This window comes from Ambystoma mexicanum, chromosome 1q (genome assembly GCF_040938575.1).
Source record: "Ambystoma mexicanum isolate Mex_15411 chromosome 1q, UKY_AmexF1_1, whole genome shotgun sequence".
NCBI classification, from domain to species: Eukaryota; Metazoa; Chordata; class Amphibia; order Caudata; family Ambystomatidae; genus Ambystoma; species Ambystoma mexicanum.
In genome coordinates this window covers 1,190,297,861-1,190,324,958 of record NC_090922.1, presented here as the reverse complement: position 1 = coordinate 1,190,324,958, position 27,098 = coordinate 1,190,297,861, and the positions used below count along the sequence as shown (strand labels likewise).

Genomic DNA, 27,098 nt, shown 5'->3' with positions numbered 1-27,098 from the left:
TAGGAAACCACACACACCCACCCTCACACGTAGTCGCGATTTAGGCCAATCAGTGTCTTTCGAGCGGCTGCACGTGATGTTTTCGTGCCCCGCCCCCCTCTTTCGCGTAACGTTAGCTTTTTGTTGCGAGCGTCTGCACGTGTTGTTCTCGTGCCCTGCCCCCCTCTTTCGCGTAACGTTAGCCGCCTTCTCTCGCACTCAATTCACTACCATTCATTCCATTATCATCACTCAATTAAACCTTCACCCCACCTTTTTACAATACCTCCCTCCTCCCTTATTTACTTCCGCCCCCTCCCTCACAATTTCGCATTGCTTGTTGTGCGTGTCATGCTCACCAAGTTCCCTCGATGCAGGGCCGCTCGACTGCGTGCACCCCTCCAAGCGGCTCGCCACCTCCCCTCGTCTGGACCACGTCTGGACACTCGCCGACCGCGGGCGGGATACTTCTCAACCGGCTCCCGAGGGCCAATATCCGGATTGCGCTGTCCGGTCCTCTCGCAGCTCCGCGATGGTCCTGTAGTCCTCAGAAGGGGGCAACGGCAGAGGGGGCCGCGCCGCCGGGCCTCCCCGCAACGGGAGTGCCTGGAAAAATAAAAAATAAAAGTCGATCTTAAATAGATCTCAGCAGTGCCTCCAACTTGTCGGGGGGGATTCTGCCGGGGTCGGCCGGGCCGTCCGCAGACCTCCGGGCAGGGAGGCCCCAACTCCTCCCGTGTATATCTCGGATCGAGACAGAGTATGAGGCACACACAAGGAGCAAGGCAACTTCTGTCGTTTATTATGCAAACGGCAGGGATGGGTCAAGGAGCGTACGCGTTCGTCCTGACACACACACAATAGTGGGGCTCGCAGGCCCTTTTTACTACATTATGACGCGCTACTTGCGTCATTCCAAAAAGTTACCAAAAGAACCTATCGCCACTCTTGATTGGTTGCTCGAGTGGTGGGGTTAGTATAGTACGCATATAGAGAATGATATTAGTGGTTAAGATGTAGTCAGGTGGTATATCTGGGTTGTCCCTACAATTAGATACATAAGAATTGTTACATGAAGACCCCTGAGGATTGGCTAACGTTACTGACGTCTGAGATAAGAACCTCATGTTCTGATTGGTGCATCCGTGAGCTCCCCAGCCTGGGATCACCGTTGTTCCCAGCACACGGTGCACCTGTGGTTGCAACAGTGTTTCAATATGGGTACGTGCAGGCAATGTGAGGATTTATTCATAGGTGGGAGACTGACCGTTCCCACTGTAGCAGGTGTCCATTGAGCCTTTCAAGTGTGTCGGCCTGCGTCTCGTAGCGAGGTACCCAGACGCCTTTTCTCTCCTGGGTTTTGGCATCTCGTCAGGTTCGGCTTGGTCACGTGGGGAGGGACCGTGTTTGAGGCATAATTCTGCACAATTAATATTGTTTTTCCACTGTATGTCTGGTTTAATTTGCAGATATGATTTTAACATTGGTACGTGGAGTGCGAGGTTGCAACATCGTGCCTTTGAAGATTTGTTTCTTGACTGTGGGTTTGCAACATTACGACCTTGGCTGGTTGCTCCACTGGGTTCTTTCTGCAGGCTCAGCAACCTGACTTTTGCTTTGTTAATGTTCACGGGAACTCTTGCTTGAGGCCTACTTGGGCCTGGTGCACGGGTAATCCATTTAGTGCATGGATGCTTTAGGTTATAGTGGCATACAGTTTCATGGCCAGTATCGTGTTTCCATTATATCTCTCATGATGGTAACGGGTTTCAAGAGAAGCGTGAGCAAGCGTTATAAATGAGCTCATGGTGCGTCTTGCGTTTCTGCATTCTGAAAGCCTATGTAAAAATAATAAAGATGCACGTCCGTGAATAAGCCTGTCGCCTACGTCAGAGCACTGAGTATGTTCTTCGTGTAGATTGGTGTGGAAATGTTCAGCGTGTATAATAGTTCAGCGGTGCTTCCCGTTATCTAGGTCGTCATGGCATCTCTAACGATGTGTAGATTTCAGTCTAGTTGGTCCGTGCCGCAGGTGTCGGCATGGCCAGTGCGGGCTGTTGGGCAGGCAGATGGACACATCCGTATGTTTCTGTACCAGGGTATTTGGTCATCTGGTAAATGGGCAAACTCTTCTCGTGGCGGGTGTCTGGGCCGCGACCCTCTAGGCCAAGCGCGAGAGGTGAAGGACGGGAGTCTGGTTTTCCATTCTCCCACTTCAAGCCGCAAAATGGTGGTGACTGCAGGCTGCAAGACTACGCCTGCTCAACGTAGGGCCCACTGGCAGACCATCGCGGACCACATTAGTTCCCTTGGATTTGTGAGGCGCACAGCTGATGATTGCTACAAGCGGTGGAATGACCTGAAACGCAGAGCAAAGAACAAGCTGGCTTCCAATCATGCCTCTACTCTGGTGACTGGCGGTGGGTCTCCACCAGAGGACGACCAACTCACTGAACATGAGTCTGTTGCTGGAACCTTCGTCACAGAGGAACAGATCCAAGGCGTGGGAGACCTACCAGATTAAGAAGCATTGTCCGGTGAGTTCCCATGCATGTGTGTGTAATCCATGTGTATGTTGCTTGGGTGATGTGTTCTTATTGTGTGCCAGGTGAGGATGTGTACTCATGAGTGGTATGGGTCACCCATGTGCTTCCTACAAACCATTCACCGGCCTTGGATTTGGGTATGACAGTATCCCTTCTGACCACAGTTGACAATTAGCACCACATTACTGCAGTTGCCCTTGCAACAACATTGTTCAAAATGTTCAGTGTTCATTCAGCCTGATTGCTTGAATCCTCCCATTTTTACAACACATCTTAATGCCCTAATGCCACATATGTGACATGTTTCTGTCATAGATTACACCCTACAATGGCCCACATTTATTACCTTGTTATGGGAATGATTTGACCATTCAGGCTGATTGAGTAAGGGCCTGCTCACATTAATGTTTGGGCCCTGTTTGAATGTGGAACATGACTGTTGTCTCCTGTCATGTTGAAGTGACCAACCATTGATGCATCCATCTGCCTGCCATCCCTGTATAATTAAACACTGGATGTGTTGCAGTGTGTGGCACATGCGTATTTTGTCACACTATTTTGCATTTTTCATCTCATCATGTCTATCTCACATGGATGGGTGCCAGTACTCATTCACTAACATATGGATGTACTTGTCAAATGTACCATGGCTATGATACGTGCCATCTGTGTGCTTGCATGTGTCATGTATGTGTATTGGAGATGCCACTCACAGGCTAATGTGTGATGCCAGTGCTATCCAGCATGCAGCAAATGTGTTGCTTTTCCATCTTGGAGTCCTCAGTGTCTGCTTTTTGCCTCCCCTTCCAACTCATTGGCACTGCATGCATGCCAGGGTTATAGTCATGTGGGACATGTGTAATTCATGTACTGGATCTCTGGCTTGTCAGGCCTATGTGTGTGTTATGGTGCTCATGCCTGTTACCCAATCCTCCTGCAGACCATACTGTCCACGGGTGTCTCTGGGTACACCTCCGCAGAGCTCTATGATTCAGGTGCTGAATCGGACAGTGTGACATATGTGCCGTCGCAGGTGAGTGTTTGCGGCAGGGATGCTGTTCTGTCCAACCCACCTGCACCGGGGGTAGACCCCTCTATGGGGATGTCAGTGTTGGTAACTCCGCCTTTGGCGGTTACGGATGCAGGGTCACACGCCGCAAAATGTGCTCCTGTTCCTGGGCCAGCAGATCAAAGGGGGAATGCAGTCCTGCAGCCTCAGGCAGTGCCAGCACAGCAAGGTGCAGATCGCCTTGCCCCAAACAGGTGTAGTGCCCGCCGATGCGGTGGCCGTGCGCCACCAGGCAATACTGTATGCGAAAACTCCATGTACAGTATAGCAGCACAACAGGGAGCATCGTGTGAAATGATGGCTAAGGCAATGGATAGGGTGGCCACTTCCATTCTCCCCCCTGAAAGGCAGATGGAGCTCCAATAGCAGGCAACAGACTCCATTTGTCAATCACACACGGAGGACATGTTGGCGTCCAACAGGGACCGACGGGCGGCACTGGAGACTCTGTGCGATCTGTAGAGTCACTGGGCCACAGGGAAGCCCTGAGGTTAGAACACCACTTCCTCAGGGAGACTCTGGGTGAACTTGAGGCTTCCCGAAATTTTAGGTCAGAACAGCAGCTGGAGCAGCTCACACGTTCACTCTCAGCAGAGCTCCAGGCAACCCGTGGGGAGGTCCGTTTATCATGCGATGCCATGCAGGTAGAAATGCGGGCTACCCGTGAGGTGCTGCATGGGGATCTCCGTACCATCATCCTCCAGAACGAAACCTTCCACACCCGCATGCTTGCTGCCATGGAGGACCATACCAGGGCTTTGCGTGGGCTGCCTCCCATAGCACGGCCACCTCCTGATGTAGCAGCAGAGGGTGATCAGAGCAACAGCAGTTCTCCCACAGTAGCGTAGCCATGCAGGCCATGAGCCCATGGAGGTATTTTTTTTTCTCAACATCACACCCCTCCTGCTTCCCCTTTCCATGGGCTTGCAAAGGGTGTGACCAAGTGACAGTAACTTACACAGTGACATTGGACTCCCATGAGCTGTGTGGGCAGTCTGTAATCAAAACTGTGTGTACATCCCTAGTGGGGATTGTTGTTGGATTGAAGACTGCATGGTGTATTGATATGTGCTTGTGCATCCATGTCTTTCTCCTTATTCACATGTACCTTCTTCATGTCTTCACAAGGCTGTCACCTTTGCAGATGCAGTTCATGTTGTATGCAGTACACTGACACATTTGCTTGACAGCAACACTCTGCAGTTGGAAGGAGTCGATGTGCTGGCTTAGTCAGGTTGTGAGACTTGCACTACTTTGATTTTGTACTGTCATATTTTGCCACTGTTTCATCCTGTGTTGCTGTTTTGTGTTGCTGGTAAGTATTTGTTCACGTGTGCTGTTTCTTATAGATTACTGAGAGCATGTTGTCTGTGGCCTGTTTACATTTGGGACAGTGCACTTTGTGACACTTGTGTCATGTTTTGTGCATTCCTTTGGTTGCTTTCACATTGCATGACAGGCCATGGTGTGTTGGGTAGCTGAGATGGGGAGGGGTTGGGTGACATGGCACTATTTTCATGTTGTATTTTGCAAAGGGGTAGTCATTCATGCTGCATAAATGTGTGTCTTTTTGTGACACAGCATTGGTTGTCTTTAAGTAGGTAGGGATGCACACAATATAACACTTCCAGTTGACCAATCTCAGGCTGGTATGGTTGTGACAGTTGACTGTCCCTTATGTCATCATCATTGATTGTCAGCTGGTATGTGCCAGGGCTGTGTGCACTCCACAGGGGTAGGATTTTAGGTGAAGTAATTAGCCACCAGCTGGGTACGGGCTGCCTCACCACGTGCCCTTTCACCTCCCATGTGCAGCGGCCGTGCATGTGGTTGGGGATGTGGGGGCACAACCATGTCCACCCGCAGGCCCCGGCGGGTTGCAACGTTGTGCAGGACACATGCTGCCACTATGATCCTGCACACTACTGGTGGCGCATATAGCAGCTGCCCTCCAGAGCGGTCAAGGGAGCGAAAGCGTGACTTTAGCACTCTGAATGTGCGCTCCACTATGCCCCGGGTTGCAATATGGGCTGTGTTGTATCTTACCTCAGGTGGTGTGGTGGGGTTCCGAATTGGCATCATCATGTGGGTGCTCAGAGGGTAGGCACTATCCCCTGGGGAGGTGATGATGGGTATCATTAGTGGGGTTGTCACATTACTCAGTATCTGACATGCATGTATGTGCAGGAGTATTATGTGTGGTGGAAACCTGTACCTCCCATACACCTGGTCATCAGGCATCCCAAAAAGGCTGGTCCTGGGTGAAAAAATGCAGGGCTTGGCTATCCTCCTCCTGCGGTGTCCCACGACCACTGCTGCGAGGAACGGTATTTTCATCGTAGCGTCTGAGATTGTTTGTTGTTTTCGTGCACTCTTATGCTGCGCGGGGCCGCGTACACCTGCTTCCTGCTGGCGTACGTGTTTCCAGATTAGCGCGTCTTTTTTGGCACATGCGTTTCCCCTGTTCGATTCCATGAATACGTGTTGTAGGCACGCGTGTGGGCGTTGTGAGCATTTACCTCCTGTACTTCCCTCGTAATGCCCACATTTTCACGCGTTGTTCCCCATTCCGCGTGTTACTCCCCGTGTTCCGCCCACTTTTGTTGTGTGCGCTACGCTATGTGCGCTTTCGCTGTGCACGTAGCGCATGCCGTTTAATGATGTGTGCGTCCGCATGCGCCACCCACGATCTTAGCGCACATCCCAGGATTTACACGCGTACTGACTTCCATGAATCGATGTGCGCGGCTTTGGCACGCTTGCGCTGCGATTTTCACGCTTGCGCTGCCATTTTCGGTGCACATTAATTCCATGAATCGGCCTGAATATGTCAATTTACAACGTTCATAGCTCCATCCTTCAAACGAGGAGTAAAGGGGAGGGCCTTAGGAGGGATAATTGTACAGACTTGAGTGGGTGTTCATATTTTGTATGTGTGCTCGTGTTTATTTTTTCGCAAAAGTAGACAATCACAGTGCAGCAGATCATTGCGAATGTCATACAGACATTTTGCAGAAAGGCCCCACGAGCCTATCACTGGTCAAAATGCACTGTTGCAGCCAAAAGAAAACTAGACCTGAACTTCCAGAAAAAGCCTTTGGGAAAGTGAAAATCTGCAAGATTTCTTTCAATTAAGCAAGAAAACGAAAACATCTGGAGAGCATCATGAATCTTTAAACCCGCCTGCAGAACCGGTGTGGTTTGAAAATGTAAATCAGGCAGACCAGGGCATATGTGTACCACTTTTAACTTTTCCTAAACTGTGTCCTACACATTTCAGCTTAACAATGTACTGGTGTATATATTTAAATAACAACATTCCAGCTATTTTCTACATTTTTCTCACTTCTGAGTATTTTCAATTTAAAAAGATTTAAGGCCTGATCTGATTCAATGGGAAAGTCCCATTCAAAAGATTTTTGTAAATCAGACCCTTGATAGCATATTGATGATAGTGGCCCTTTATTATGAGGAGTAGTCAAGTTATGCCCTGTTCGCTAGGATGATCAAATGCATGCTAAGAGCTTCCTGTGAGTTATTTGTATATCCATTGGAAATTTGCAACATGCCCATGCAAAGAATAGAGGGCTTGAAAGCTGGAGAAGTAGAAAGGTCCTGGTGAACGCCTAGCTCGCTAGATGCGACGGAGGAGAAAAAGAACAGTGTAGCTATGCAGCAGGAAGCCATCAATGTGAGATCTTTCCGAAGGAGAGAGGGATCCTGGGAGTGTTCTGATTACCAGAGAAGCAGGGCTACTGGAGTGTCTATGTCTAACCACCCATTGCTTCATTCATCCCAGAAAAGGCAAGGGGCATACCATTAGATGACCTATGACCTTTCTGGGATATTAAAAACTTGCAATGAGATGCCAATGGTAGGAGGTGTCATTTTGTGGCTGAAGTAGAAGGCTGAAATCATGGTGCAGGACAAAGTGGAGATAGATCAATTAACAAATAGGCACTATGCAGTATGGGGGTTAGAAGCTTCTTTCAGAATTACCTGGCCAACACACAGCAACTATACTGGCACTAAGCACTTGCATAAGGCACAGCACTGGATACTGGAAAGAGGTGACTCATATATCAAAGCAGTGGGCCTCATTACAACTCAGGTGTTAAGGGTTAACGCCGTCGTTAACCCTTAACGCCTGATTCCGATATTAACGGCTGCTTTTAGCAGCCGTTAAAATCCATGGCGCTAAACCGCCTTGGTGTTAATTACGCCACCGTGATTTATGGTGGCGTAATTAGCGCCTTCCCCACTCCCATTATGCCCTATGTGGCAAAAATGGGAATGGGGAAGGGTAAAATGGGAAATGGGGATTTACCGCCTCACTCACCTTGGAATGGGGCGGTAAATCCGCCATCCACCATGGTGTACACATAGTTTACACCATGGTGGTAAAGTTGGCGTACTTACCGCCTGGGTCGTAATGACCCCCAGTGAATATTGCATCACTGGATAGTACTGTGGCAGTGAAACCCAGGAAGTCATCGCCTGGATGCAATGTGGGTAATCGGAGGTAACTAAAGGCGTCATTAACTGAGACAGGTGTTGCATGAGGAACATTTAAAGATTGATTAAACATTTTAGCATTAGATGAGGATTTAGGCTGTAATGTAAGCTTGACAATAGGTAGCCGTTTATTAGGCCTTTGACCATGGTTCCTTGTCGTATTAAGTAGTAGTGAGGGAGCTAGTGGCTGGTTGAAATGCTTTTAATTGTAATCATATCACTAACTTTGCATGTGGGAACCTTTTGTTCTTGAAAAGGACTTGGCGTGGCTGTAATTGATCATGTGTGCAGTTGGGATGATTGTGTGTCATAGATGTAATGTCTCTTTTTACTGACATTGGAGCCAGGTTGGCTGATTGATCTTAGAAAGGTGCGTATGTTGAGATTGATGTGCAGTGCAGCGTGGTGTGTTCACTTCTGCGTGTGCTTGAATGTGCTCTTTGGAACAGTTTCTTCACATTCATTATTAACCTGAGACTGATAGCCTTATTGATTGGGAATAACACGGCAGTGAAAGTGATTTGCTTACTAGAGAGAGCAATGGATTGGCCTAACTAGGCTGATGATTTGCATGTCACTCTTTAAGCCGCTGAATTGCATTGCTCTGAACGAAGGAAAGAACGGTGGCTGCCAGGGGACAAAGAAAAGCAGCTTAAAAAGAGCCCCTTTTAAATTTCCATGGTGGCCGACACGGGCAGCACGTACAACACCGGATATCGGTGCTGGAACAATTTTCCAAGTGGGGGTGCTGGCCAAAAGGGCCACTACCAAGAGCCGAACCATGAGCAGGGGGTGGGTTTACCCAAGATATTTTTCTAAAAAAAGAGGGCATTTCAGCACATTTGAAAGTGTATCCCGAATTAATACACGGGATGCGCTTTTAAATGTGCAGAAATGAGGGTCTTCCCCCTGCGCCGGTTTAAACCAGACGCTGGGAAAGGTGAAAATCATGTCAAGGTCTCTTCTGACGCTGTCATTGTTTGTATTTGAAGTGTGACAGCAGTGGATTAAACCGCAGATGTCACACTAGCATTTCCATCCCCCAAACGGGAGCAGAAATTCATTTTCCCCCAGTCATTTCACATAAACAGGATCTCGGTAAATTGCGCTGGGTGCCTGTCATGCATTAGCGTATGCAAACGGAGGAACCACATCTGCGCTCCTTTCATTTGCAATCATGTTTGAGAATCTGTTCCGAAAGTCATCAACATAGAGGAGTGGTGTATTTCAAGTAGGCTGTGGTGTTTGGCGGCAGTTTGCCACAAGAACTGCATGTTTATTTACAGTTTGTTTACGATTAGTCCTTTAAAAAAAATGAAAGTTAAGATTATTTCTCTGAGTGAGGCCTACACACCAACACGCTGACAGCCATTCTGCCCCCATATGGAGCAGAGCGCAGGCAGCAGCCCACACAGGCGAGTTCTATCTTCCCACAGACCTGTAATGCCTTTTGGCCCTCTTGTGAAGAGGGGAACCCACTCAGAAAACAATAGGCCCAAGTTCACAAGATTAACTGCCTGATTCATGGAATTATTTGCGTGAAAAACGCAATTTGCGCGCCTTTCTGCCCGAAAATCCCCATACTTCAAACAACGATTTTCAGACACAAAGGTGCGCAAATCTGCGTTTTTCACGCAAATAATTCCATGAATCAGTCTGTAAATGATTAGTAGTCATACACTTTCACATCGAGATCTTTCGCTGCCAAAATTATATATGTGGGTGATATTTACATAAGCTTTATTGTTAGGGTAACGTTTGGTAAAAAGAAAGAAATGAGCACAAACACCAATGTTCATTATGTATTTGGTGATTTAGTCATACAAGCCTTTTGCCACTGTCATGTTTGTCAGATATAAAGCATCTGCAGCCATTCTTGTTTTCTCAAAATGCTCCTTCTTATGCAAAGCAGACAGAACCCTGTTTCCTTTTACATTTTTTCTCACGGCTGTTCTTTTTAATCATCACACACATACACGGTGCAAAGCACTTTTCACACACAAGCTTTCACGTGCAAAGACACATTATGTGCAATTTTAGAACTATTTTAAAAATTCTGGAGTTTTCCTCCGGAGATGCAAAGGTTAAAAGAAGCATCATTTTACAAAATTAGAAGCATTATTCTCAGAGTTCCCACAGATCATGTTCCCACAGATCATGTTCCCACAGATCAAATCATGTTTACAAGCAAGCACGACTTTGCCAATCCTGCCCCACATTTCGGAGGTCTCTGGCCACTCAAAAGGTGCAAGCAGCAAATAGATTGTAAAGAACTTAAAATGGCGGAGGGAAAATCTAAACGTGCAAGTACATCATGTGAAATGTTATGCAAAATCACAGAAGGTTGGGAACAAAAAGCACAGCACGCCAAATGTACCCACCTTGTTTCTCAGCTGCGGATAAGAAATGTTTAAGGTGTCCCATCAATACATCAGACATGTATACAGACGCTGTCCAGCGCTAAGCAGGTACATGGCATCCCGTCTGGGTTTATCATGCGTCTTTAACAGCATTCAGCTGCCCTGCTCAGTACGGCAAGGGAACAACTGCAAAGTATGGCACATACTGCAGAACAGTTATGCTTAAAAGTAACCTGCACATGAATTAGCAAACGTATGGATTTTGAATACAAGGCGTGGGAGTAGTGCTGTCAAACAGTAGCTCAAATAACAGCAACATCCGTATATCAGCAAGTCTCGAAATGGTCTTATGTATTGTAAAATGCAACTCTGAGCTAACCAATATTTTAAACTACCACAAATGCAAGCTGCCAAGCCCCATCGTCTAAAGAGGTTGTGCTGGAAAATCTGACTAATTACTCAGTTTCACTATTGGGGTGTTGGATATTTAAGATAATGGCTCTAATAGCAATGATGCAATTACAATCCTTTGTTTTAAAAGTTGCCTGCAGCACATGGCTACTAGGAATGCTATTGCTTCCCACCCATGAATATAAGGTCTCCCTTAACCATTTTCGTAGGGTAAGAATGCTCAGTCCAATGTTCCAAGCACCTCTATGATGATGTGCTCTCTCCTGTCAGTAAAAGGGAGTAGGAGAGGTGTGTGGTATGCCTACTTACCCCTTTCTCGACACAGCACCAAAACACCCTAGTCTTGTCAGTTGACCGAGGAGCACTGCAGGGAATGAGCAGAGTAGAGGGTGCTACACACATTACGCACTCCACTGTTGGTGCCTCCATACAGGGCAGGGATTCCGAAGGGTTGCAGAGGAGAAGACAGATGCGCAGCAGAATTTTCGCCAAATCTTGGCTTGTTTTCTTAAGGATCATTTTTTGAAGATGTGTTCTTGATTTTACCATGGCGCAGAAGGTTTATACTTGAGTATGCGTTGTTTCCCTGGGGCATGGCAGTTGATGTTGGTTCTGAAGGTGGTGTTGAGTTCTTGGAGGAGCGAGCTGCCATCCTGGTCCATCATGGGTAGATCAGCCCATGTGAAGTGGAGTTTGGCAAGGTCTTCCATGGCATCCTCCACTTTGAAGTTCTTGTTGGGTCTTTGATGGGTTTGCTTGACTAGTGTGGTGTGACTAATGTCAAAGGGGATTGCCAGATTGTCTGGCCAGTTGGGCACGATTGGAGAGCTGGGATGGTGATGATGAGGTTGAGGATATTTCCTTTCCGGTGAGTTGAGTCTTTCATGTAATGCATGAGTGTTGAGAAGGCATGGGAGAATCTTGTCTCATTGAATGGGGCACCAGGGATGTTGAAGTCACTGAGTAAGATGTTGGCATGTGTACGAGACATGGTGGTGACCAGGTCCATGAAGTCTTCGATGAAGGAGGTGTTTGGCTTGGGTGGTCTGTAAATTAGGTGAAAAGTAACTGTGTCCATTGGGGAGAACAGGAAGTGGCAGGAAAGGTTTTCAAAAGAGCCAGTGGTGGCAACGCCCAGTTGGGTGCATGGCCATGATGCCGTGTGAATGATGGCAAGGCCTCCGGCGATCTTGTTTAGGTTGTCTCATTGTAGTAGTCTGGAGCTGTCGATGAGGAGATCTAGGATGTGGGTGGAGGTGGATATCACCCAGTTCTCGACAATGACAATGATGTCCAAGTCATGTGTGGGAATGAGGTCGGCAATGTCTGCTGCATGGTTGTTTTCTGAGAGGATTTTTTCTTGTAGTTGCGGATTATGGAGTGCCGATGGGGTCTATGGTGATTCAATTGAGATTGCTGTGATCCGGTGTCCATGATGTTGCTGGTGAACTGCGAGGGTGGCTATCAGTGGAGATGGTCAGGGTGGGCTGTTGGGAGAGAGGAGTGAAACACATATTTGTAGGAGCTTACCTGAGGTTAGAGGAGCAGGGGTTCTGTGTCCTTCTGGTCCAAACAGGAATTGCCCTTTTCTTCGTCTGCCCTTCGCTTTGGACACCTGGGTGAGAGACACCCTTGATCTAAAAGTAATGGAAGGGGTAGGGCAAAGTCAGTGGGTGGGGTTTAGATCATGTGACCAGTAGCCTCCTCAATATAGAGTTAGAATAGGTGGCAAATGGTGGGGGTGCTTTGAAATTGAATGGGAAAACCTGTCCCATGTTACATGTACCTGGCCATATTGGGAAAACCCTGGCATATGGAGGCAACAAATGGGTATATGTCTGTCTCTGGAAAAACAATGTAATTATCTGGGCATATGATGGCAATATACACTGCATTCTGTGCAACTACCTAGGCATGTGATGCCAGGTGCTGGCAAATGGTGTGTGCAATAGCCACTGGTACAGAACACAGCTTCATTATACAAAAGCCAAAGTTATGGAGTTTGCACTCGTCAAACTCCGAATAGATCTGGCACTTAACTGTTATGATATTGTTTCTCCTGATACTATATTTTGTATGTTAACTAGTTTGGCGCGCACGCGCACACTGTCTAATCCCGATACAATGGGAACCAAACCGAGATGCTTTTGGAAGAGATGTGCAGAACAGCATGTAATGTGCATTTTTCAGCTACTTAAAACGTTCCATCAAAACAAGCATGTATTTATAAGTTACCCTCATTAAAAAGTAAATTGCTTTCCTAGAATAGCAAAACACAAGAAGCTCTTTGCTGATTGTAATTTCTTCATCTGTTGCAGGTCAATGAGCAAACTCACGCAGTTGGAACGACTTGATCTAGGCAATAATGAATTCAATGAAATGGTAAGAAAGCTACATACAATTCTACAAAAATATATATAGAAATGTATATTTGTGTATGGATATTTATCCTATGGAGTATAATTCATGTTCTCCTAAATCACGATGGAACATAATACTTGTGAATACATAACACTGTCCATCTCTGGGAATATGGCCTAATTCATGTGTGTTGTTCGGTTATAGTGTAATGTAAACCAATCAATTTAGTGATTCCACTCACCCAGAAGATTCACACACGTCTTCCCAAACTTACACTAATTATAAATAGGTCCTAAATTGCAAATCGGTTGCAGAGCTCACAAGTACTCAAATAGTGGTGTGCCCTCCCTCGGTCATTAAGTACCCAAGGACCGGAATTACGTCATATACTCCTGCTTCCCTTTGTCAGTAGACTCTCCTGGCAGGCTTAGACGACCCGACTCCAGTTACTGGCAGTCATTTATTTTTTGAGTGCAGAAGCTGACTTTTTTCTACAGATGAGTCTACCAGCTATGCCTGTTAATGTCCAGAAGTGTCGCCCCGCAGGCAAACATTCCATTGGGCAATCAGCGTGTGTTTGAGTGTTTGAGAGAGAGAGCGCGAGAGAGAGAGAGAAAGAGAAAGAGAGAAAGAGAAAGAGAGAGATGATGTTGGTTTTATATTAAATCATGACCTGCTTGACTGGATTTCTCATGACAGTCCAGGTCAAGACTATATCTGTCCTCCCTTGCCTGGGATATCTATTCAACTTCCTGATAGTTGAACCGGACATTGCCGCCATTTGTGTGGTGTAAGGGTGTAGGAGGAGGAGACTGAAACACAAGTGACATGCTTGTTAGCATAAACTTTTATTTAGTAAAAATACAGAGGAAACCTATCTCTCCCTAACTCTAAGAGGGTTTTCCTGCCCTCTATTAAGGAATTAAGGAATCGATCAGCATGTCCAAGTCAATATAAAAGTGTGTCAAAATGCCTACTTCTGTGCCTAAAACATGTAACTAATACGTAAGAGGAAGTATATTTTCATGGTCCAGAAGAATTACACCCTTCTTCTGAACAATGAACCACAGTTCCAAACGCAAGTGAGAACTTTGCTTGAGGGAATGGCTCCCTTCCCCAGGTCTCAGGTCTTTTCCAATAAAACAACGTTCCAGCTTGTGATGATGTAAAGTTCTCAGTTTCAATTGAAAAGGTAAAGTTCCAAATCAAACATCATTGTTGGCCATAGTTTCCTTCACAATTGTGGATCCTCGAGAATGTCTCACTTCTCCAGGTTTTTCATTCTCAACACCGGCATTGTGCCAGAGGAATGACTCCCTACCCCGGGCCTTCTTCTGCTTGGTTTCCCACAAAACCAGGAGGTATATCCAACTTCTCCAAGCGTCTCTTTGGCTTCACAGTTCACCAAGGTTAGGGGGAATGACTCGCTTCTCCCAAGCATTTTTCAGGCTGTACGCAATGTCAGTGGAAATGCCTCCGCTTCCCTGACTTCCTTGCCTGGTTGGCCCCTGAGTTCACCTTCACTCCCAGTCTTATGGGTGTGGGTCCCAGACCCATGTATTTCTCTTATCCTTCTGCCATAGACCTGGTTCACTATCCTGCAGGTACTGTGGCTGGGAAGATTTTTTGACTTATTCTTCCTCAAAGGGCTTGTGATCCTCTCCTCTTCGTGTGGCAGACCCGGTTCACTATCCTGCCAGGTACTCTGATGAAGGAGAGGGTTAGTGATGTCCTCCTCATTTCGTGGTGGTGGATCCTACACCCTTCTTGGTAATCTGTAAATTGTAGCTGGAATACCTGGTTCACTACCCTGCCAGGTATCTCCTTATTCAGTTGACTTAAGGCAGTCTCTGCAATGTGTCTGGGTCCCAAACCCTGGTTCTCAGGCTTCCCTTGCCTATTCGGCTACCCCCAATAACCAGTTTGCTTAAGGTCCTTAAGGCAGTCTCTGCACTTGTGTTTGGGTCCCAGACACTAATTCTCGGGCTTCCCCCAACAACCCTGGCACCTTCGGGTTTGTTGTTGGGTCTTCTCTGCCGGGTGTCAGTGCGCTTCTGCTGCTCTCTTCAGTTTCCTGCGTTCTTCCTCTCCTGCAGGCTCTGTGCGCTCTGCACCGGCTCTGCAGCAGTAGTAGCTGGGCAGCTCGAGGCTCTCTCCATGACCGTGTGGTTCGGTGGCTTGCCTCCACCAGCCTTTTGTTCCTCCAGCTCTCTGATCTGTCTGCTACTTGCAGACCAAAAAGGGATGCCTCTTGAGCCACCCTCGCGTCTCTGGCCACCATCTTCTTCCGCTCCAAGCTGGATGTCCTCCAGGCTCACAGAACCTCCTGGAAGGGGCTCTCTCATGGGCACGCCGATCTACAGCCCCCTCTCACTTGGCACATCTTCCTTGCTCATTGCTTCTTGAGGGAGGGCTTGACTCCCTCTTCCTGAGTCTCTATTCCTGTTCTATTCTACTTAAAACAATGAGCAACCGGCAAACATTAGAATGCCCATTGTGGTTCTTAGTGTTAGGACTTCCTCCAACTCATGGTCTCTTTGGCAGCAGTGGAGAAGGAGACATATTTATAGAGTTGTAACCCCTTCAAGATGCTGCTCTGTTTATGCCTTGCCTGGTACTAAAGGAAGCGTTCCAGTGTTTTCCAAGATGGCTGCCGAGGACTGCGTTGCTTCGCTGGGACAAGCCCATCTAACCGCCTGTATTTACGATAGCCCGACTGTAAGCTCGCTGCATTGCTTCGCTCTCTGCTGCACTGACGCTGTTACTGTTTTTGCAACCCGCATCCTTTGTTCCTCTCTCCTCTCCACTACTGCTCCGGCATCGCTGAGCTTGGTTCTGTCCCCTCTTGCTGCCACCTTGCTAGCTTTACTGCCTTCGCTCCTGCCTACGTCTTTTCAGTTCCTTGGCTGCCCTTTTCTGGCTCGGCCCCCTGCTTACCTGTTGCTGTGCCCGCCTACATGCACTCCACTCTCTTTCCTGCGCTGTCGGACTGCTGCCACCTTCTTCCTGTCAACGCCTGATATCTCAGCTGGGAACCAATCTTCTGGTATTTCGCTATTGATCAAGGCACAGATTGTTCTGATGTCTAGTAATCTGCAAGCAGTACGTCAGGTTTGGAATAAGCACATGGGAACAGAGGGACATAAATGCATGTACATTCTTGCACTTCGTATCTGGCGCTCAGAAGCCTCCAGAGCTAAAGGGAAATGATGGACTACATCAGAATATTAGAAACTGGGACACTAACACAGAAATCCAAATTAATGTGGTCCTATATACACTGCTCGGACCTTGAAGTAGACTGATCATTCTTATTATCTTAAGCTTGGTTGGCCACCCAACACAGAAAAAGATGGCCCTCATTTCCAGATGAGCCCCCAATTCATGCCGTCACTAGTGCTATTATTTTCACTGGGCATGGAAGTCAGGGGCATTGCCAAGCTATTGAAAGTATGTGCTGCCAAGACAATCAAAACAATGACTGGAGTGGGTGAAAGTATGAAATGGATCTGGGAGATGCCCAGGGAGATGCTCAATGGCAGACGGCATGAACTTATTCAAAAAACCTGTCTCAGAGTAGGTTCTTTCAGTTGGTACATTAGAAATGCCTCCAGCAGACATCTCCCACCCCAAATCCAATCCTTCCTTTGCATGTCGTGGAATTGACTACTGCTGTAAATCTTCTGGAATCGAGTTGTTGGAGTGTTGAGGAGACGCTCTATGTGTACACTAAGACCTTCCATTAAATTGTCCTTTCTTCGGTGAGGACCTAAGAAGAAAAAGATTTAATTGTTATTTAAGTTTGTCATATTAGGGTTGGTGTTGGCCCTCAACAAATTGCTCAACAATGGAATAAATCAGCAATTTTATCACAGAGGTCTGGTCTAAGAGTGCAATAAAATGTGTAGCAGCACAAAGATATAAGGAATCAGGGGCGGTGTATATCGGTTGGGATACATGTGTGGATGCAGCTTTGCAATCACCCAATCTGATGTCTCGATGAGATCATTCTTGCTTTTTTATTGTTTGCTCTTTTCGTTTAGTGTCTAGCTGTGAACTTGGCCAGTTGGTGTTAGTGAGCTGTACAGGAGATCTTTTTCCTCCAGACATATGTTTTTGTGGTTTCTTTGATTTTCGAAATTTGCTGTGTGTATCAATTGGCTGTTATTAATCTGGTACACTAGATATGGATAGTTCCTTTTTCTATTTTTCTTAGCTCTTCTGTTCTTCTTTTCAGCATCATTTGTTGTCTGCTGCAAATACACTATGTATTATGTTTTACTGATGAACTCAATAAACACATGTTATAAATCATGTTTTCATATAAACATGGTGCTGTTTCTGTGTATACTGTTCCCTTAAACTGTGCCTGCAGAATTTACCTAAACAAAAAAGTATGTATCCCATATCTCTGTCTAGACATCCATTTATTCAAAAGGGATGGACCTACATTACATGTCTTACTCAGTTATTTCAACCATTTCTGAAAAATCACATATGCGACAAAGATTAGGATTGAACATTTGCCCTGTTAAATTTTTCTTTCAGAATCTGATGCTTAATTTAGTTGTGTGGAACCTGATAGCTAGAGAACTGTGCACATGTGACAACCAGCAAGACACACCATGTTATATGTTATGATATAGGAGTTTTGAAAAAGCGCAAGTTCCATCCGAAGGCATCTTGGAGTTAGCATATATGAGTGCAAAAAGGATCACAGATGAAACATGGCATTAGTTCTGATTAAAGGCGAAGGTTTTCAGTTGTTTCCTGAATGTTAGCAGATTGGATTTATTGCATAGAAAGAGGGGTAAAGATGTCCAGATCTTTACAGCCTGGACTGAGAACAAACGGCCACCTTTTTCTCTCCTTTTTGTAGGAAGGAATGGTTAATAGTTTGGTCTGATGACTTCTAAGAGGTCTAGTGAAGGTGTGAATTTTAAATCTATTGGAGAAAGGGGTAGAAGTAGCTCAACTGAGGTTCAAGAAATACAAGGACTGCGGTTCCAAAATGTCCATTATGGACCTGCATCGAGTCTGTCTGTGGTGCCTGGGTGATGGCCACTAGGCGGATACGTGCTCCAAGTGTCAATCCATGACAGGAAAGGCCTTGCGGGAACTAAAGGAGAAGCTTCAGGTAGGCAAGGTGTCCAAACCCCATAAATCCCAGCCTGCTGGGCCTTCAACTGACAAGTCGAGGAGCGACTCTCCTCGGCAGAAGAAGGCCAAGCGTTCAAGGTCTCGTAGTGGTTTCCACCACTCTTCATCCTCGTGGAAGCGCTCGAGGAGAAGGCACCGCCGGTCACCTTCCTTGTCGTCTTCATCAGGCGGCACCCCTGGGAGGGTGACATGCCTGTCCAAGAAGTCGACACCGGCAGAGTGGGAAGCTTTCTGTGTGGAGATGCTTAAGATCTTTGACAAACGGGGCAGGGCTGTGTCCATACCTTCTGTGGAAGCTGGCAAGGAGCGGTTTCGGCCAGACACACACACGCTTTCATACCCGAGTGAATGTCGTGATCCCCATCGAGAGCCCTCGAGGGCTCGATCAGATAAGGTGTCCAAGGGATCACTTGAGACGTGGTGAACGGTCAAGATCATCAACGCCTTCAAAGCCCTCTAGGTATTATGGCCTGATTTTATTTCTCCACCATATTATAGTACGGAAGGCTGTGTCAGGCTCACTCTTTTTGCCATGCTCCTGCCTACTGAATCATGTTAATTTCCCAATGCACTGTCAGAGAGGATCCAGCCACAGGAACATCTGTGTCCCTGTATACCTCTGTAAGGACAATGTGCCCTCATGTCATCCGTGATGTTCATCTCCAAATACCAGGCCAAAGACACTTTTGGGGATGCCTCTGTCACTGCTTCTCTCATTCTACTTTTACTATAAAAAAACAAGAAATCTATGTTTTTATTCCCTGGTCGTGTCTCTGTCAGCAACCAGTATTTTGGCTTTGGCAGCCATTGGGGAATTATCCACTTACACCAAAACAGATGCACACAATTTGTGTTTGTTAAACAACATTCTTTTTATGAGCCTGGGATCCCCAATTTTGCAATTTGATTCCCTACTGCCTCCATCCCCTTGCAGGACAAGACGCGCACAGGGTGGCACAAAAGGTCTATTTATCAATAAAATAGAAATAAATGAATCAATTTGAATATCAGCATGTTATGTATCTAAGAAATTCCAACTTCAATGAAGAATGATCAGTACACTGGTTGCATCACTTTTCTATAGTACGTTTACATGAATGGGGACTTTTGAAAAAAATATGCATCACCACATGTACATTTGATTTATCTTGCGCACCCATTCACCATGTGTTAAAATGAATGTGAATCCAGGATAAAGCTTTCATTAGTTGAAAGGCAAATTCAATCAGAACATCTACATTTCTTTATTTGGAATAAACATAAACGCCATTAATAGAATTGTGAGTATCCCAAACATCATTCCAGAAACTCTATTTAAAAGACAGGCTGCTTAACACACCCTTCTGTAAATTGCTTGCAAAAGTAAAATGTATGTTTAAAGTATGTTTACTAAATTCCCTTCAGTGGTGTTACTATTGCTTTACCGTGTAAAAGGGTACATTTTTCAATTTCAATGGGCAACTTAATGATGGGAAATGGCTAGCAGTTAATAACCCTTTCCCCCTTTTCCTTGAGAAGGGCAACACCAAGTAACATGACTCTGCTTGGTAATGTAACCATTAATGACTTCAATTTCCATACCCTTCGAGGAATGTGCAAAGATAGATTTCATTGATCTCTTAGTCTGCACTTGAAAACCGGGTTTTCCAATATATACACCATTGGGTTCTATTCTATCAAATCTAAGGTTTCCAGAAGTGCTTACACCTCTGAAACAATTACTAATTTCCCACCATGTATAGAGTCAAATGATATATCTCCTACCCTCAGGACTTACAAAGGACAGGGGTCTGGATTTAATGTATTCTCCATTGGAGTATTTTCCCCTTGACAATATGCTTATGTAAGAATTTCTTTTGGCTGTCTCCCAGATAGGTGAGCCCCCTTTTAAGGAATGGTTCAACTCGCTCCCTCTTAGAACTGGTGGGCATCAGAAATTAAGATAGGATCAGCTTGCCTCCACAGTCTGGTTCCCTTCTATCTGTTTTGGGCATGTCTGTTGTCTCTTCCACTGAAGAAGGCCTAGATGTTTAACTCCAAATAGGCCTTTCTTACAGTGTGCCGTTAGTAATCTAAAAATGGGTTCAAAGGAAATCAATATATTCCCTATTCCTTTCTGCTGTTATCAATTCTTCTTTTTCTCCTTCTGCCAGTCAATAAATGAACGAGTGAGTGTCTGTGATCTATGGGTTTGAACTTTTTATAGATTATAAACGTAACCCTTCAGAGGTGGGTATAATTTTGCTAATCAAAGTGGTCAATGTATCTGATTCGACACTGTTCCAAAATTGACATCACATAAAACCATCCTTTCCGTACTCATTGGGCTATTCATGAAAATGGGAAGTTTGATAGGAGTAACTTCCAAACCTACTTCCTTCCTATTTGATGTGATGTCATCTTGGAGATTTCTACATTAAACATTTATTACATACTAAAACACCATGTTCCTCACATATGATCATGTTATTAATTGGTTCATCGGTTGCTCTTGCTCAGACACAACAAATAATGCCATTTTCATCTCATCATGGCATGAGATCGGTGTGCTACAAAGTTTGGCTTTTTAACCTCTTATACTTTTACACACAACATCCATTTCCAGATCAGAATAACAGGCTCTCCATCAACACTGATATATATAAATGAGAAGTGTGCACCATTTCTGCATGAAAATATCTGCATTCATCTAATTTACATAATGGAGATAATATAAAAAATATTGTTTTACATTCAGCTGATAGAATGTTTCACCCGGCACAGTTTAAAAAAAGGAACTCCTTATGGGATTTTGCTCAGAGGTTACAAGCAATAAAGGGATTGCAAATGTAAAAGTTGCATAGGCATTTTTTCTTCTAATTTTCAAAATATTACAGGGCATCTGCAGTCTCTCTATCCAGTAACAGAACATCTGGTATCACTTCCTTATAGAGCTTAGGACTGGGGCGTTTATGAAGTAGAGGGGCCGGGCTGTCATGGCAAAAGTCCTTTCAAGTACATAGCGGGCAGTGACATTTGTGATTCAGTCCCACCCCCCCTGAATGATTTCAGGATCTGGCTGCCGCTTGTGTCAGGCATTTAGTACCAAAGGTTTGATGTTTCCACCCACCTGGAGATGGGGGACTATGGCTACTTGAGAGAGGACCACTGCTCAGAATCAATACTTTTCATTTTCTAAGACATTTGGGTAGGATCAATGGTTGGGTTGTTAAGAGTACCATGTGTTTTGCTTATGAAGGCCTGTTCCCAGAACAAAAGGTCTAAGCAGAGTCATAATGTTTGTTGTTCAGCTTTTAAGGCATCGTGTTTCATTTCCTTGGAGCAAGCCATAACCACATTTCATGTAGGTTGTTGGAAGAGGTTTGCTATTTTACCTGCTAGGCCAAACGCTGCTGTTTGATTCATTATGTATTTAGTTATGTATTTATTAATAGTATTTGTTTTTCAGTTTATAAAAAAAACATTAACAAAAATTAACACCATACATTTAAAACAAAGCAAATTTCATGCAAATACAATTTCATTTCCAAGCCAATTTCATCATTCCTGTTTAGGTACAATAACACATCACAAGACTATCAAAATACTCAGTTGATCCTAATAAAGAATTAAAACATACAAACATTCATATGCAATGTTACATTTCATCATAAATGTTGTGCTGTGCAATCACACAGTTTACCATAAAGGTTAGAGATTAAAAGTTCAAGATTGGCGCCTGGTAGTTTGAAGTCGCCACCACCAAGGACATACGTCTTGAGCTTCACCATCTTACGCATCCAGCCCCTATAAGTTCAAGCCTATAAAATGCTTTTCTGCCTGTAACCAAGAACAAAAAAAGTGCAATATGCAATGAATCAGACCCCGGGTTGTGGCAATAAGTCCAAAAATCCTCAGTCTTTATCATGTTGTAACTGTGAATACATTTGTCAGAAATGCACACATAAACTGTTCTCAGTTTCTTGCATTCAGTGAATACGTGTTTTGCTGATTTAGGTTGGTTTTACAAGTTGCACATGCGACAATACAGCCAGAGCAAACATAAGATTTAATACTGCGAGGCTCTGGCTTTGAAGTAGGTAGGTCTGCGTTTTCATGTATCTTTGGGCCACTTTTAACATATTGTTATAATTCCGCATGATGGATAAGTGGGTATAGTTTTTGTTCCAGTACCACAGATTAACCTTTTTTTGGAGGAATTATTTTTTTTCATCAACGTTTTTCCAATTTTCTGATTACGGGATGCATTTGAAGAATTCCATATTCAAGTCCTCAACATTTGTCCCGTGGCATCTACATTCAAAATTGTAACTTCCCCATATAGCCTTTAATAAGGGAAACACTAGAGCAGTCTTAGATTTAACATAGAGTTCTCATCTCTTTTTCAGCAATTGGGTACTTAAAGAGACAAGACACAAAGTCTCAGATACTCCATTGGTGTCAAAGGGGGCAATTTTAACACCAGTTATTTATTTATGTTGACATTTGTATAGCGCACAAAACCCAGAGGCATTTAGGCGCTTTTAGCTTAAGAAAGTTGGTTACAATGGTTGCTTCCAGCGGCAGAAGGTTACGGTCATTGCATGATTAGCTCAGGGTAATAGCTTGCAGAGGTAGCTTACATTGGTTACAGGACACTTGCCCAGGAGAGCTTTACCTCATGGTATGGGGTGCTACATCAAAACATGCAGTTACAGGTAGGTAAAAAGCACCATAGGTTTGGGTGCACAATTTGGAGAGCCACGCCTCATGGTACGGGGTCCTACATCAAAACATGCAGTTACAGGTAGTTAAAAAGCGATATAAGTTTGGGTGCACAAAAAATCCCTCCAATCGATTCAGCCAGGTCACATCTCCCATTTTCAGAGTGACAAAAGCACTGTTTGTTTAGTGCTCGTTCCCCTTAGATAGTATATCCGGCTGTCTGCCTGGCGAATTTACAGCAAAGGTACGTAAGCTGATGTAGGTAAGTGTAACAGTTAACACACTCAATGCTGCCTTGTGTTGTGGTCATTTCCATGTTGTGTACCTTTTTACCCACAACCAACATACTTTGGTCTTAGTTAGATTTGTAACCAATTTGTTTTCTACTGAGAAAGCATGGCGCTCGTTCAACATACATTTCATGCCCCTATAAGTGCGATCAAAGATCACCAGATCATTTGCACAGAACATACTTGCCACATGCGCTAACCCCAATTTAACGGGACAGCTCAGTTTAGCCAGCAGCCGTGGTGGTAGATCTGCTAAAGACAGGTTACACAACCGGGGAGCCAGCACACAACCTTGCTTGACTTCCCCTTGTAGCAAAATCTATGCAGCCATTCCACCTCCGTTGTCCAGTCGCACACAGGCTTTGGTATTCTTGTGGAGTAGTTGAATTGTGAATACCAACCAACCTGGGCACCCCATGCCCAGTATGCAGACTGAAAATGAACATAAGTCACATATAACAGAGGTCTACCTCTACCGGAGGCCCCCTTCATAAAGCTATCCAACAATCTTATGTTGTGTAAAGTGGATGAACCTGTTAGAGGAACCTGGGTGAAAGCCCATCTGATATGCATAGAGGACTTCCCCTGCCTTCACCCATGTACGTACTTACAAAGGAGCTTCCCCGTTACATTCAACATGGACAGCAGTCTATAATGTTCTGATATATTTCTGTCACTTTTCTTAAAGACACGTACCAGAATAGACTGCTGCCATGAGGACAGGATTTGGTGGTCGATACAGACTCTTTCAAATAGATGAGTATCTTAGCTCATTGATCTGGTGCCTTCTTGAGTACTATATTAGCCAGGCCGTTGGGTCATGGGGCACTGGAGCTCTTGCTCTTGCACTTCTCAATAGCTGCAACTTAGACTCATGAGTGAACTTAATTGGCCACTGCTCTTCTACATTAGGATGAGCTAAAGGAGGATGTATGCCAGAGTCTTTGGACTTTCTTATGTGACTCACCCAAACTTCCTCTTTAATACATTTTTTTTATTTTTTTTATTTTTTTATTGTTCGTTTATAATGTGCTTTATACGAGCAAGTGGTTTCTTAGCACGGGTTTGGGATTCAAACCTTTGTTGCGCTGTGTTGTCTTGCTTCCAAGACAAGCTCATTGCCCCTGAGCTATCCTTCCTCCCCTCAACTATCCTCATGTTTGTTTCCCTTGGCTTCTGTTCATATTTGCCATATAGACTGAGTATTGCGACTTCTGAGTACCCCAGGCATTCGCTGCCTCTGTGCGTTATATGACATGATATAGCATTTATAACGCGCCTATAGACAAGTGTTTCAAGGCACGAAAAAGGTGTTCTTGATGGACAGCTTCCAGCGCCTGAGCCAGTTGCAATACCCACATTTTTCTGTTCTTACCCGGTATAGTATCAAGCGAGTTTCTCATTTTTCTCAACGCACTTCTAAGCTTACGCTTGGCATCCTGGATCACTGTCTGAGATAGCCAAATGATTTCCTTTGTATGCTCCTGCCCCATCAGCAACCTGCTTAAACCAGTCTTCTAATTTGTCATCCATGAGGCTGGTAAGCATGTCAGTTTCGAAGAGAGCATTGCGCAAGGGTGCATTTGTGAACTTGTTAAGATTATCTACTGACCAATAAATGCACTTACCCACATGATTAAGGTCAAGTTCGCCATTAAGCGTGGGATTACATTTCTTAAAGTTGTTTTTTAGAGACAGAGAAAGCATAGCTTGATCACTGTTATCACAGAATTTGATGTTGAGCTCAAGCACTTTTTCTAGTACTGCATCACTACCAAAAAGGTAGTCCAAAGTGCCCTGCTTACTCTGTTTCTCCATCTTGCCTTCCCCGGGCAGTCACCCTTAGTTTTTCCATTTATAAGGGTCAAATCCCACTCCTTTATAAAGGCCACCCATGGTTTGCCCTGCCGATTCCTCTGTTTTTGCAGCAGGAAGCTCTTGCTCAAAATTTTTTATAGGCAGCACATTCAGCATCGTCTATACACGGGGCGTTCAGGTCACCTCCCACCAGGATTGCTTCCTGGGTAGGTTCCCCCACTGATTCTGTACAAATATCGTCGATACAGACAAGGATTTCCTCCAAATGTAACTTCCTGGAGGTACATAACCTTTACCATAAGACATTTTCTACTCACGGCTCTTTCATGCAGGTGAACCTCTACCGCCAACACATTAACATTGGTGGACTTTAAGGAAATGACATAAGATTTTTAGTTGTGTCTAACACCAGTTATGAGGCCTCCATAAGGTAGTCCCTGAGGTCCTTTTTTTTGCAAATTCCTGCTATAACTGAAAACCATCAATGCTTATTGTAGATGTCAACCAGGTTTCCTGTAACATTAAGATGTTGTGTTTTAATAGGATACACAGGGAGCCTTTCTCTGATAGCATATGTGTGTGACCTCTTGTGTTCCAAGAGGCTACCTTAACAATTCATTTGTCTTTACACCTGGCATGGAGGGAAAACTTTTTAACCATTCCCACCCTCTTTCATTTTCATTCAATGGTACCAGATGAACAACAGTCTTACTTTTCAATACATTTAATCCAACCTTTACTACTCCCTGGCATTTTTTACAACACCCCACCACCCTTTTTGTTAACACCTCTTTATCCAGTCCATACCCAGCAACGTAGATTGATGAGCAATCTCAGGAAGATCCCAGTGGATACAGAGGTTGCTCCATTATTGCAGTCCAGGGGCTCCACAAACTCAAAATCACAGGAGTTTAATACTCTTAAGAAAGGAAATTTGTGGAGAATGCGTAGGAATTTGGTGTGGTTGATCATCCTCAATAGTGAAAATCTTCGCATCCAAGGGCCGCTTAGCCTCCACCATTGTAGCTATCTACTCCTTCTGTGTGGAGGAGATTCCAGCCTGTACTGTGTTCTCTCTGGCTTTTACCTGTACAGCTAAGGCTACAGGAGGCCTGATCACAGGAGGTTAAGTTCTTATCTCCTCCTGATTCTTCAATGAGCTCTGTGTCTTTGTCTTTTAAGAGCCAACTGGTCAGGGTCCCTGGGCCCTTCTGAGTCCTTTTTTGCATCTGGACTCTCTCCTCCTACTCTTCCGTGATTTGGGACATGTAATGGTGTTAATGGTGGAGTTTAATGGATCGTTTTGAGTAAAACATTCAGGGGAGTTGGTATCTGTAGCTAACCCAACCCCTCTATTCATGCAGTGCTTTGCCAACCGCCTCCGTTTGCGTGTCTGGAATGATGTCTACTCATCCTCTCTTTGCACCCCCTCAGTCGCGTCCCTGCGGGACCTGACTCGGGCTCACAAGTACTACATTTGTAGTCTACATTTTATTTAATGGTACGCCAGCGTTAACTGCTGTTTTAACTTTGAGTAGCTCTGTGAGTTTTGCAATCACAGCTCCCTGGAGATTAACCTCCTGATGGATAATACCACACCGTTTCAATAGTATCTTGACAGAGAAGTGTAGTGCTCCAGGGCTCACATTAGAGCCAGCATTACTTGAGTTACTGTGGGATGTGTGATTTCATTGTCTAGTACCCCGCATGCTTGCACTCTCATCGGAGTCTAAGTACAACACTGGAGCTGCTGACATTCTTTGCATGTGTACTGACACAGTAGGTGGTGAGAGAGAAGGCGGAGGGGCTGCCGCTACCTGCATTGTTGTCAATGCGGGCTCTGTGCCAGTTGTTACTTTTGGTGCACGAGGTTGTAAAGTGTCTT

At 45.1% G+C, this 27,098-nt stretch overlaps 1 protein-coding gene across 1 annotated transcript in view; it reads left to right on the top strand.

Annotated features, from left to right (window-relative positions):
- LRRC7 (leucine rich repeat containing 7) overlaps positions 1-27,098 on the top strand; it is a 3,010,809-nt gene that overhangs the window by 1,908,217 nt on the left and 1,075,494 nt on the right. The window contains exon 10 of the mRNA XM_069641926.1: positions 13,199-13,262. Coding sequence (XP_069498027.1) covers positions 13,199-13,262 — 64 coding nt within the window. The remainder of the gene's footprint in view (positions 1-13,198; positions 13,263-27,098) is intronic.